This window comes from Myxine glutinosa, chromosome 3 (genome assembly GCF_964187855.1).
Source record: "Myxine glutinosa chromosome 3, kmMyxGlut1.1, whole genome shotgun sequence".
Lineage (NCBI taxonomy): Eukaryota > Metazoa > Chordata > Myxini > Myxiniformes > Myxinidae > Myxine > Myxine glutinosa.
Window position 1 is genome coordinate 72,706,190 of NC_136263.1, and position 13,947 is coordinate 72,720,136.

The window sequence follows — 13,947 nt, forward strand, 5'->3', positions numbered from 1 at the left end:
GTTAAATGGATTTGCTTTTTTAAGCATTTGAGGCCTACTTGATGTCCATGTCGTTACAGTTTGTTACAGTGCTCTTATTCACTGATTATTATATCAAGAAATAGGTAATGAAAAACGAGCACAGAATTATTCAGCTGTTATCAGTGACAAGTATGAATAATTTTCCATCTGCAAAATGAGGAACACGGGTTCGAGTGTGGTCCAGTTTGTGCATCATGGTGCGTTATTAGTTCCGTTTCCGGTGTTCTGACAAGGTCTGATTTGGAGACTGGTGAAAAAGCGCGATGGTTCGAAAGCAGCCGCGGCCCATTGCTGAGCTCGCTAAGAAGGTGCGAGAGATGTGGGCTTTGCAGAACCCGGTAACTGATAGCCAAAGGTTTGCGCTTAATTACGAAACGATGGTGCGGCCGATGACCGGAAGACGCATCCCTGCGCGTGCTCACGATGACGTGCGCAATGAGCGGCGCCTTTTCCAGATTATTGGAGGTCTTCGGATGTTTGGAATCGGCCGCATTGTCACCAGGAAAACCTGGCTGATGCTTTACGATGAACCGTGCTACTGGCGCATCACCAAGGTCAAGGTGGATCACACTGCGGAGGTGAGCACCAGTGACAAGGTGTAAACACAACCATTTATAAATCACCACAAGCTCATATTATGCAAACTTACCTGCGAGTTTTTTTCTTCTTCCTCAATTCCGTTTCTATTGTGCCCATATATTTATTACGTATGCACAATATTTGAACTTCATCAAGCTCAGCAATTAATCGCGTGGTATCAAATGTATTAGTATTACATTTAACTTGTTTATACAATTATAGTCAAGATCTTTGTTTTATATTCTGTGTTGCTTTCCATTGTGAGAGAATATCATGTATGATGAAAATGTACAAGGTTGGTCCCAATATTATCTTCATACTTGTTTATTGCTAACTGAACATCCTGCGTCATGCAAAATCTATCCTTGACACACCTGTACTCGTATCCACCTACAACTACAAGGCCTTCATCCTCAGTTTGATGGAGTACTGCTCTTCCATCTGAGCTGCTTCCCTGCCTCACACCTTGCTCAGCTTTACGCCATGGAAACCAAGGATTTTAAGATAATTGGAATCCCCCACAAAGAAGCCGAGTTTGTGGGCCTATCGCTTCACCATTGCAGACAGGTCTCTCTGCCTTATACTGCCACCTTTCTGGTCTTCCACCCCTGTCCTCTCATGCTCCCCTCACACTCCCTCCTCCTACCGCATCCCCCTCTCCCCAGGTATCTGAAGCTGAAAATCCCAAAATACAGGAACACTGCTCACTTCCACTCAATCGTTCCTCATTTTACCACCTGTGGAATAAACTTCCACATTTTCTTCAATCTCGGTCTTACCTCCAGGTCTTAAAGACGAATGTTCACCACCATCTCAGATCATCGCCAATGCAAGACCTTGAGCTTTTATACCCCCGTTAACCCTCCTCAATCCCACCTCTTTCCAAATTTCCTGGGTTTTTTTTTTCCTGAGAATTTGCTTCTCTATCAATGTTGTCCACCCCCTTTGTCCTCATTCTTCCTCACATCCCTTGTCTTCAACGTCTATATTTTGTCCCTCAAACCCACTGCTGTGTGTGTGTGTGCGTGTGCGTGCGTGCGTGTGTGTACGTATACGTACATACACGCCCCTCCTCCCCCCCTCTCCTGCTGTTCGATTTGTTCTGTTGCATCCTGATCCGTTCCATGTATGTTCCAGTTCTTCCACAAGCATCGACTCTGTATTAAACAAGTACAAAAAGTTTTAATTAAAACAAAAGCCGCGTCGATGTTACACAATGCCTAGATGCAGCTGTGCCTATAACGTCGATGTTATAGGCACAGGACATTCCTATTGATTCGATTACTTGATGTTGTTTTTGTGCAAAGTGAAAATATATCTCGGCAATTTCCCGTGTGTGGCGACGAATTTTTAATATATCTCTGCATTTTCCCGTCTGTTATTTCAGGCGGTGTATGACTGACCATGCCGTGATTGTAAAAAAATATATCTCAGCAATTTCTCGTGTGTAGCGACACGTGAACGAAGCTATGCTCCTCTCTCCACATTATTGTGACGACATATAAATTAAATATTTCATCGTGACGATTGTCATCAAATGGACGAATTTTTAATATATCTCGGCATTTTCCCGTCTGTTATTTCGGGCGGTGTATGACTGACCATGCCGCGATTTAAAAATATATATATCTCAATGGACTTGAAGTTACAGGCCTTTGAGAATTCATTTCGTTCTATAAAGGGCAACTTTCATCGGATTTTCTTCCGTTTTTTTTTCAACCGAGTCTAAAACTATGTTAGCGACTGTGAAAAATGAAATGATATATCGAATTTGATTTGAAATAAAACTGTGTGAGAGAGGAAGACACCACGGGCCTACAAAACAGGCCTCAAAGCTATGCGAGTTAATAAAATGGTGGATATTTGTTTATATGAAGCCTCTCCCAAAATGGGTGGAGCTATGGTTCCCAGAATGGGTGGAGCTTTGAGGTTTTGTCTTCTCTGCAAGAACAAGAAGAAGAAGAACAACAACAACAGCAGAGGGCACTCTATTAGCAGCGTCTGCGACGCGGCTAAAAAAAATTTTAAAATAATAATTAACTTTCATGTTCGATTCGACACCAACCCGGTCAGTCAAAATGACATCCCCAACTTGCTTGATTATTGTGTTTGTTGAGGTTGCCTGTCTTGCAGCAACAACAACAACAACAACAACATGCATTTTAAGGCCATTTCCCTGCTCGAAGCGAGGGTTAGCCTTGTGGTCCCCATGACAATCTTCTCCAATCAATGTATCCAAATCGATCCAAATCAATAAATGATTTGCACAGATAAAACTGGAACAGCACTTAGTAGAGAGCATACAGCCGCCTGATTGGCCATATCACTCAATGGTGAAGAATCACTTAAAAAATTATACTTGCTGGATCCGAATCTGGATCTTCACCAAAATTGAAACGAATCGTCTTTGCCAGACACCCAACTGGTCCACCAAGTTTCGTCCAAACCAGTCCACAACTTTTTGAGATATCCTGCTATGTATCGTTTTTGCCCGATCTCCCAATGGTGAAGAATCACTTTAAAATCCTAGTAGCCAGATCCGAATCCGGATCTTAACCAAAATCTAATCATTTCGTCCTTGTCACATACGGTACATCTCTGCCAAATTTCGGCCGAATCCGTCCACAACTTTTTTGAGATATTTTGTTCACAGACAAACGGACAGACAAAACGGACAGACAAACAGACAGGGGTGAAAACATAACCTCCATCCACCTTTGGTGGCGGAGGTAATAATACATGTATCACAAAGATAGTACACATCAATGTGCTTTTATATGATTTACAAGTCTATTCAAGTCTTTGCACAAAAAAGGTGCAAAAACAGATCCTAGCAACTACAGACCAATCAGCCTTCTCCCAATTATCAGCAACGTCATGGAATCCATCATTGCTTCGGATATGAAATATTTCCTCTTCTCCAATGGCTTGATCTCTGATCATCAATTTGGTTTCAGACCAGGTCACTCTACTCTGGACATGCTGCTTCTGCTGTCTCAACAATGGATGGAGGTCCTCAATGCCAAACAGGAAATTAGAGCAGCCTCCCTCGACATATCACGTGCCTTCGATACGGTCTGGCACCCCACTCTGCTCACCAAACTCTCCTTTGGTATCCATGGAAATCTCCACGCATGGCTGGCGGACTTCCTCTCTAGTCGTAGTCAACGTGTGGCCCTGAATGGGTTTCTCTCATCTCCTCTTTCTGTTCAGGCTGGAGTTCCCCAAGGCAGTGTTCTGGGCCCTGTGCTTTTTCTGGTCTTCATCAATGATCTCTCTGACTCTCTTGAAAATCCTCTCTATCTCTTTGCTGATGACTCCACTCTCTGCCGCTCCATTCCTCATCCCTCAGATCGGCAGTCTGCAGCCTCCTCACTCTCTGCAGACATGGACAAAATCACAGACTGGGCAAACAAGTGGAACATGTCTTTCAATCCTGACAAATCTCACACTCTTACGATGTCTCTCTGAAAAGACCGACTGGACAACCCTCCCATCTACTTTCTGAATAATCCTCTCCAAGAAGTTCTGTCACTCAAGCTTTTGGGTCTCACTATCTGCCATGATCTTTCCAGGGAAAACCACATTTCCAAGCTGGCCTCCAAAGCCAGTCGCCGACTGGGCATCCTCCGTCGTGCGAAGTCCTTCCTTGGCACACCTGAGCTCCTCACCACATACAAGGCTTTCATCCGCAGCTCAATGGAGTACTGCTCTCCGCTCTGGGCTGGTGCTCCTGCCTCACACCTAGCTTGTCTTCACGCTGTTGAAACCAAAGCGTTCAGAATCATTGGAATCTCCCGCGATGACGCTATCTCCGAGGGCCTTTCACTTACTCACCGCAGGCAGGTTGGTGGTCTTTCCGTCTTCTACCGACTCCTCTCTGCGCTCTGTCCCCCAAATATTCCTACAGGTCGCACAAGATCTGCCTGCAACCCTCTTATGGTTAAACTGCCAAAATCAAGACTCTCTGCTCACCTTCACTCCTTCATTCCTCTCTTCTCCCGCCTCGAACAAACTCCCTCACTCTCTTCAATCCCACTCCTCCCTCCAGGTCTTTAAAACGGCTGTTCACCACCATCTCTTATCTTCCCCAATCCAAAACCTTGATCTTTTCTACCCCCGCTAATTTCACCCCAAATCCACTTTTTTGAGGTGCCAACTTCTTTCCTGGAAGTCCTTGGTGTCCTTGCGTTTCATACCTATCCTGCCTCCCCCCAGGCCCTCTCCCTCCCACACATCTCCTGATGTTCCTGCTCTCAAATGTTGTGTTTGTGTGCTTCCTCCCCTTCTCTCCCCATCTTGTCGACCGCTCCCCTTTTTATATACTTTGTTTGCTTGTTTGTTTGATTTGTTTGTTTTATAAATGTTCGCTCTTTCACGAACCTCGACTCTGTATACAAAAAAAGAAAAAAAATTCTTAGGTGATCAACAAATGCACATGTAGTACGGCTGATTATGGGGTTTGTATCTGCCCAGCATCACGAGACCTTGGTTCAGATGTGAATACTACTACACCTGTTGGCCAGATGATGTAAAGCAAATCCTGCTCCTCTACCTGCTTTATCGGCCTTATCAAATCCGGAGGAGCGTGTGCTTTCCCATGTCTTTCAGTCGCATCTGTATTTCATGATCTGCCTGTTTGGATGACAGACAGGATAATGTCAGTCAGATAACAGGATCCTGTTGATCAGGATCAGTGTAGCAATATCAGTTGTGATATTGTGATACGTGATTCCTGTTCCAACAATAGTGACGAGGTCTCGTACAATGCCTCCTTGATGTAGTCATTAACATGTTAAAATGGTACTCTGGATGCTGGTGCACTGCTCACTAAGGTAGTATCAGCTTCCAACCTGTTGTCTTCCAGCATCATCACCTACTCCTTTAATACCTCACCAGCCAACCTGTTGTCTTCCAGCATCATCACCTGCTCCTTTAATAGTAGACTAATAGTGAGGGTCTACTAATGAGTATAAGTAGACTTCTCTCAGTGGTGTAATATAGGTAGAGCAATGGTATGTACAGTCGTGGCCAACAATATTGGCACCCTTGCACTTTTTTCAAATAATGCACGATTTCTTCCAGAAAATTGTTGAAATTAAAAAATCTTCTGGTATCCACAAATGTATTTCTTTGGTTTGCAGTGGAACAAAACAAAAAAATCTGAAAAAATAACAATCTTAGCTTATCCACACAGAAATCCTAAAATTGCCCGGACAATATTATTGGCACGTTTTAGAAGTTGTTAGAAATAATTAGATTTCATGCAGACCTCTGCAGACCTGGACAAAATCACAGACTGGGCGAACAAGTGGAACATGTCTTTCAATCCTGACAAATCTCACACTCTTACGATGTCTCTCCAAAAAGACCGACTGGACAACCCTCCCATCTACTTTCTGAATAATCCTCTCCAAGAAGTTCTATCACTCAAACTTTTGGGTCTCACTATCTGCCATGATCTTTCCTGGGAAAACCACATTTCAAATCTGGCCTCCAAAGCCAGTCGCCGACTGGGCATCCTCCGTCGTGCGAAGTCCTTCCTTGACACACCTGAGCTCCTTACCACGTACAAGGCTTTTATCCGCAGCTCAATGGAATACTGCTCTCCCCTCTGGGCTGGTGTTCCTGCCTCACACCTAGCTCGTCTTCACGCTGTTGAAAGCAAAGCATTCAGAATCATTGGAATATCCTGCGATGAAGCTAACTCCAAGGGCCTCTCACTCACTCACCGCAGGCAGGTTGGTGGTCTTTCCGTCTTCTACCGACTCCTTTCTGGCCTTGCCCCCCCAGCTCTCTCTGGGCTCTGTCCCGCAAATATTCCTACAGGTCGCACAAGATCTGCCTGCAACCCTCTTATGGTTAAACTGCCAAAATCAAGACTCTCTGCTCACCTTCACTCCTTCATTCCTCTTTTCTCTCGCCTCTGGAACAAACTCCCTCACTCTCTTCAATCCCACTCCACCCTCCAGGTCTTTAAAACAGCTGTTCACCACCATCTCTTATCTTCCCCCATCCAAAACCTTGATCTTTTCTATCCCCGATAATTTCACCCCAATTCCACTTTTTGAAATACCAACTTCTGTCCTGGAAGTCCTTGGTGTCCTTGTGTTTACTTCTCCCACCCCCCCCCCCCCCCCCACGCCTCCTCCCCCCAAGCCCTCTCCCTCCCACACATCTCACTGCTCTTAAATGTTGTGTGCTCTCAAGTGTTTGTGTGCTTCCCATTCTCTTGTCTTCCGCTCCCTCTTTTTATATATTTTGTTTGTCTGGTTGATTTGTTTGTGAAGTAAATGTCAGCTCTTTCATGAGCCTCGATTCAGTATACAAAAAAAAAGAAAAAAAGAAGGTGATTCTCCTTTACTTTGGAATTGTACTCACCTGTGCTGAGTTGCAAGTGCCTGCAATATAAAAATCACTCATTCAACCAGTTTGAACAGAGAAAAGGAGTCATTTTGCTGCTTTGTGTCACTGTGTGCACCGTAATGGGCATGGAGAAAAGAAAGAAAACCAGAGAATTGTCTGAGGAGGTCAGACACAATATGTCACTGATATACAGATGATGCCCCATAATGTTAGTGGAATTTTTGTTTTCGAATTTCTTTACAAGATAAAAAAAATCCAGAAATATCGAATTTACATAAGTGGTCAACCCCCTGAGTCAATAATTCATAGAAGCACCTTTCACAGCGATTATAGCTTCGAGTCTTCTTGGGTATGTCTGTATCAGCTTTGCAAATCTTGATTTGGGGAGTTTTTACCATTCTTCCTTGCAGATTTGCCCAAGCTCTGTCAAGTTGAATGGGGAGCATTGGTAAACAGCAATCTTCAATTCTTTCCACAGATTCTCAATGGGATTCAAGTCTGGACTTTGACTCGTCCACTCAAGGACTTTCACGTGCTAGTTCTGAAGCAATTCCAGTGTTGCTTTGGCTGCATGCTTGAGGTCATTATCCTGTTGGAATGTAAATCTTCACTGCAGTCTAAGGCCTTTTGCACTCTGAAGCAGGTTCTCCTCAAGGATTTGCCTGTATTTGACTCCATTCATTGTTCCTTCTATCCTTACAAGTCTCCCAGTCCCTTGTGCTGAAAGCATCTCCATAGTATGATGCTGCCACCACCATGCTTCATGGTACGCATGGTGTTAGATGGGTGATGAGCAGTGCTCGGTTTCCGCCAGACAGTGCTTTGCATTCAGGCCAAAGAGTTCAATTTTTGTCTCATTTAGACCAAATAATCTTTTGCCCCATGCTCTGTCTTTCATGTGTCTTTTTGCAAACTTCAGGCATGCTATCATGTGCCTTTTTCTCAGGAGTCGATCCCATCTGGCCACTCTCCCATAAAGCCTTGATTTGTGAATTGCTGCAGAGACTTTTGTCCTTCCGGCAGGTTCTACCAATCTCAGCCAAGGAACTCTGTAGTTTTGTCAGAGTGGACATTGGGTTCTTGGTCACCTCCCTGACTCAAGGTCCTTCTTCCACGGTTGCTCAGTTGGGTCGGATGGCCAGTTCCATATTCTTTCCTTATCCTATTGATGGAGCTCACTGTGCTCTTGGGAACTTTCAACATTCTAGAAATTGATTTATAGCCTTTCCCAGATCTATGCCCCCTCGCAATTCTATCTCGGAGTTCTACGGACAGCTCCTTGGACTTAATGGTAGAGTTTCTGCTCTGACATGCGCTGGCAACTGTGGGACCTCATATAGAAAGGTGTGCTTCTTTCTAAATCATGTCCAATCAATTGAATTGGCCACAGGTAGACTCCAATCAAGTTGTAGAGACATCTCAAGGATGATCAAAGGATGATGCACCTAAGCTTAATTTGGAGTGGTGTAGCACTTCACTGCCACCAGCAGATGGTCATAGCAAAGGAATTGAATACTTATTGAATCGAGACATTTCAGATTTTCATTTTAAATGAACTTGCAAAATTTCGAGAAAAAAACAAATTCCACTTTGAAATAGTGGGGTATTATGTGTAGATCAGTGACAAAATTTCCATGAATCCATTTTAAATTCAGGCTGTAACAACAAAATTACAAAAAAGTCAAGGGGTGTGAATACTTTCTGAAGGCACTGTGTATCGCTGGTAGCAATAATTAGTAATGTAAGAATAACATGTCAACAGAACGAAGTACTTGTCAAGGAAATCATTTAGTGGCCAGAAGTACAAAGTCTGTTGGTAATTTTGCTCTCGTGCATCTGTGGAGCAGGACTTGGATCACGGCAAGGCTTGGGGACTCCTTACTTTTCGTGGTAAGTGCCATATAAAGTCTTTCATTGCTCATTTTGTTTGTTGTTACAGTTACAGTCTTTGTCTTTCATTACTTTGCACTTATTATACAGTTTTTCATTGTACAAATGTTGAACTTTTAAAATTTTAATCACCCTTAAAAATTGGAAACCCTTAAAATCCTCTTTCATGTAAGGCTGCTAGGTAGTATCATTGTCTAGGGGCGTGGCTGCAGGTTATGACAGGAATTTGGAATTTGTCCATGGTGACAGCGATAGCTCGCCCATTCTTCACGAAGGACATCATGGGATCAGACGGGATGCCAGTTTAACAAAGGATGGCACACACATTGATGAATCACCCTGCCTGTGAAACACCAGGATGACAGTTTATAGCTGTCAGCTTGGAGTTTGCAAAAAAGCACCTCAAGGACTCTCAGACTGTGAGAAACAAGATTCTGTGGGCTTTCATGTGTCTTTCACTGAGGAGAGGCTTCCGTCTGGCCACTCTGCCATAAAGCCCAGATCGGTGGAGTGTTGCAGTGATGGTTGTCCTTCTGGAAGTTTCTCCCATCTCCACACAGGATCTCTGGAGCTCAGCCAAAGTGACCATCGGGTTCTTGGTCACCTCTCTTACCAAGGCCCTTCTCCCCCGATTGCTCAGTTTGGCCAGGCGGCCAGCTCTAGGAAGAGTCCTGGTTGTTCCAAACTTCTTCCATTTAAGAATTATCGAGGCCACTGTGCTCTTGGGAACCTTCAATGCAGCAGAAATTTCTTTGTAGGCTTCCCCAGATCTGTGCCTCGACACAATCCTGTCTCTGAGCTCTGCAGACGGTTCCTTCGACCTCATGGCTTGGTTTTTGCTCTGATATGCATTGTCAGCTGTGAGACCTTATATAGACAGGTGTGTGCCTTTCCAAATCATGTCCAATCAATTGAATTTACCACAGGTGGACTCTAATCAAGGTGCAGAAACATCTCAAAGATGATCAAGAGAAATGGGAGGCACCTGAGCTAAATTTCAAGTGTCATAGCAAAGGGTCTGAATACTTATGTCAATGTGATATTTCAGTTTTTTCTTTTTAATAAATTTGTGAAACTTTCTAAAATCCTGTTTTCTCTTTGTCATTATGGGGTATTGAGTGTAGATTGATGAGGGAAAAAATGAATTTAAACAATTTCAGCATAAGGCCTCCTACGACTGTTATAATAATATCCTCCCCCTAAGGGGTTTTGTGACTTGATATTCCCTCCTCTTCCCCCCCAACCCCCCACCCCAACACCCTTACAGAAGTACATTTTCTTTTCGGGAATTTATAACAGTGGCGCATGGTCTGATCTTTTCAATGACCTGATATAATATATTATGATGTCATGCACAGTCTGATCCAAAGTTAAAATAAGCCTGTGCCACAGTAGCAACGTGTGTTGAGGTGAGCATAACAAGCCGATCCACGCCAGTGCTAAAAAGACAGTTTCACAGAGGCGTTGTCGTGAATCGAATCGGATAGTTGGATACCTTTGAGGTGACTTTGGGGTACATCAGGATGAATGAGATCCAGGATGATGATGATAATTCCAAGCTGGCCTCCAAAGCTAGTCGCCGACTGGGCATCCTCCATCGTGCAACGTCCTTCCTTGGCACACCTGAGCTCCTCACCATGTACAAGGCTTTCATCCGCAGCTCAATAGAATACTTTTCTCCCCTCTGGGCCGGTGGCGCATGGTCTGATCATGCCTCACACCGAGCTCGGCTTCATACTGTTGAAACCAAAGCTTTCACAATCGTTGGAATCTCCCGCGATGAAGCTAACTCCAAGGGCATTTCACTCACTCACCGCAGGCAGGTTGGTGGTCTTTGTCTTCTACAGACTCCTCTCCGGCCTAGCTCCCCCAGCTCTGTCTTTGCTCTGTCCCTCAAATATTCGTACATGTCGCACAAGATCTGCCAGCAACCCTCTTATGGTTAAACTGCAAAAATCAAGACTCTCTGCTCACCTTCACTCTTTCATTCCTCTTTTCTCCCACTTCTGGAACAAACTCCCTCACTCTCTTCAGTCCCACTCCTCCCTCCAGGTCTTTAAAACAGCTGTTCGCCACCATCTCTTATCTTCCCCCATCCAAAACCTTGATCTTTTCTACCCGCGTTAATTCACCCCAGATCCACTTTTGGACAAGGGTAGTCAAACATTGCATATCAGTGTTGGGAAATTAATTTCTGTCAATGCATTTGTAAAGTCTTGCTCTTCTGAGTAGAATCAATAATGGAAATGGTTCTTCCTTGCAGAGAAAGGTCAACTTCATTTGAGAGACTCAGTGGTGTAATGGTTAGTGTCCACCCTAGGTCTGGGAGCCTCACCCGACTCCAGCTGAGTCATACCAGACTTTAAAATGGTATGTGCTGCTGCTTTGCTTGATGCTCAGTATTAAAGAAAAAAAAAGGATAGAGCATGGACAAACAACCATACATAGGCCCATCAGGCCTGCACAATGCCACCTCCTGCTTTGAACTTTCTTATAAAGGAACTCGTATCAATATGCTATTCCACCTGAGTTTGGGTTCAATGAACTGCTCTCTCAAAATATGGCTTTTCCAATAAATAAAAAAAGAACTATTTCAGTGTGCAATCTGTTAACTCTCTTTGGCAGGACTTTCCCTTTGGATAACAAGCAAACTTCGCATAGCAGAGGACTTGTCATGAAAAGTCATCGTCTTGGCAGAGCTGTTTGAAATGGCACGAGCTCAAAGTTGTGGTTCGTATGCAGCATGTGGCTGCTGGTTGCATCATATTTTCTGGGGGCTTGGCTGTGCTGCTGATACAATGCCCTCTTAGCAGTCATCTGGTTCTCACTTTGCCGACCTTGGAAGGATGACAGGCTGAGTCAACCCAGCTGTTGTTAATTCAACGACATGACGGGCTCAAACTCAGGACTCTGAGGTCTCAAGCCCGCCACCTTAACCCTTAAGCCAGCACCAGGCGTCCAAGTTCAAAGTACTCGACTTGTATGAAATTCACGAAGCGCACAACAATGTTCAACAGTCTCTTCGATGTGTAGGTCAAGTTTTCAAAGCCAGATGCTGAAGATGATGCATGCAGTGTGCATCCGAGACATGGGTTGAGTCTCTTCACAAGCTGAAAGCTTAATTGTGAACTAATCAGAACCAGTCTCAAACTGTGCATACCTTGTACAACTTGTTCCACTCAAGCCTGTGCTCCTGACATAATTAATCCACCAAGGAATAAGCGGGTGGAGATGTCGTGGTTATTTGGAATAGCTTGCAAAACAAACTCTTCTTTCGGTTCTTTTTCTCATATATAGCGGATGAACACATAGAGCTGAGAGTACATTTGGACATCTGTTTTCTCATCCCACTACATTCTAAACCAACCAAATGGTATAACTTTGACTTCAGGCACCAGTTGCTTCCAAATGTTGTCACTTAGTCCTGTAGTTTGTCACGTGACTATGTCATTTGACAATGTGTGTGTTCGGTTTTCCTTTTTTTATAAGTGTTTCGTCCCAGAGGTGGTTTAACAATGTCTTTGACACATGGCAGAATCTTTCATGCCGAGAATTTTAGTTTTTTTTTTAACTGTGCAATCCATAAAGACAAAAGCTAGGAAACTTCCTGCCCAGGATAGGTTTGAACACTAAAACAAGCAATTGCATCAGACTGCTTTCTCCTCGGTGAAACAGACTGGAGCAGAGTATTATAGTGATATATATATATACTCATTTTTCTTGTCAGGTGCGACAGAAGATGATGTCCGAGAGATACCGAGGGTGATGTATCATGATTGGCGACTCGTACCTCGCCATGAAGAGGAAGCCTTTATTGCCTACACAGCGCCACCGAGGACACCTCCTTTGCGCTTCGTACCCTTTCCACCTCTTTTGCGAGCTGTGATATTGGCCTCGTGGCAGAAGGAGGGCAGACCTCTAAACGAAGAACCTATGCTTGACTTGTACTCTGATACTGAATATGCAAAGGGAACTTTTGAGGGCATTTATGGACGATGGTCAGGGAGAAATTGATTCTCTTGGTTTGCAAGAGAAGTTGCATAGTGTGCAGTCAGTAATTGCTGAACTGGTTCCTTAAGGTTCACTCTGCCTTTTTCTTCATGAAAAGCAATCTTTTCACTGATATGTAAACAATAAAGTTATTTGAACTTCTTATAACGTTTTCACTGATGACACAATACTGTATTTTGGCATCTTATTTCAAAGCTACGTTGTATTGTTTGAAACTGCATTTCACTTTGTATGTCGTATTTTGGTCGGGCTATTCTTGCAATTTTATAAACTCAGTGCTAGTGTAGCACATTAGTATATATATAAATAAATAACCACCTTTAGAGGCCATTTTCCCCGCAAAGCGGGGGTTGGCCTTTTTCGGGAACCGTGGTTGTTGTTGTTTTTCGGTCCCCTATTTGAAGCGATGTTTTACGGCCGGATGCCCTTCCTGACGCCAACCCTTTTTGCCGCCTTTAACGACAAACAGGGAATTACCAGTGAACTGGTACTCAATTAGCCGACCTCAGAAGGATGACAGGCTGAGTCAACCCCCCTGGCGTTAATTCAGCAATCGACCGGGATTCGAACCCAGGATCCTTGGATCCTAAGCCGGCACCCTAGCTGCTAGCCCAACACCAGGGATAATGTATCTGAGACGTATCAAAGACGTATCAAAGTATCAAAGACGAAAACTATTTTAACATAATTTGTGACTGTTTTTGGCTTTTTTGTATGCATAGTCGAAGCTCGTGGCAAAGCTAATATGAGTGTACAGAACGGATCAGGATGCAACAGAACAAAAGGAACAGCAGAGCAGAACGCAAAGATTGGTAGGTGGATAAACAATAGTGGGACCGGAAAGGATGCATGGGGTGGATAACATGCATACAGAGAGAAACTCCAAAGAGGGGAAAGTGGAAGTTTGCAAGGATGGATTTGGGTGGGATTCATGAGGGTAGAAAAGATCATGGTTTCGGATTGGGGATGATCTGGAGATGGTGGTGAACATCTGTCTTAAAGACCTGGAGGGAAGATTGAGATTGAAGAGAATGTAGACGTTGGTTCCAGAGGTGGGAAAAAGGAGGAACAAATGAGTGG

The 13,947-nt window shown here is 44.0% G+C and overlaps 1 protein-coding gene across 1 annotated transcript; it reads left to right on the forward strand.

Annotated features, from left to right (window-relative positions):
• The first annotated feature begins 207 nt into the window (after positions 1–207).
• Positions 208–13,014, forward strand: MRPS34 (mitochondrial ribosomal protein S34). The gene is made up of 3 exons (XM_068110652.1): positions 208–599; positions 8,814–8,856; positions 12,584–13,014. Exons 1-3 carry the CDS (start codon positions 285–287, stop codon positions 12,868–12,870), a joined length of 645 nt encoding a protein of 214 aa, XP_067966753.1. The 5' UTR covers positions 208–284; the 3' UTR covers positions 12,871–13,014.
• Positions 13,015–13,947: the final 933 nt, after the last annotated feature.

Excerpts from the sequence above, each read along its gene's own strand:
- MRPS34 (XM_068110652.1), top strand. The coding sequence starts at position 285 with ATGGTTCGAAAGCAGCCGCGGCCCATTGCTGAGCTCGCTAAGAAGGTG. Across the intron at positions 600-8,813 it reads AGGTGGATCACACTGCGGAG|GACTTGGATCACGGCAAGGC; the intron begins GTGAGCACCAGT and ends TCTGTGGAGCAG. Across the intron at positions 8,857-12,583 it reads GGGACTCCTTACTTTTCGTG|GTGCGACAGAAGATGATGTC; the intron begins GTAAGTGCCATA and ends TTTTCTTGTCAG.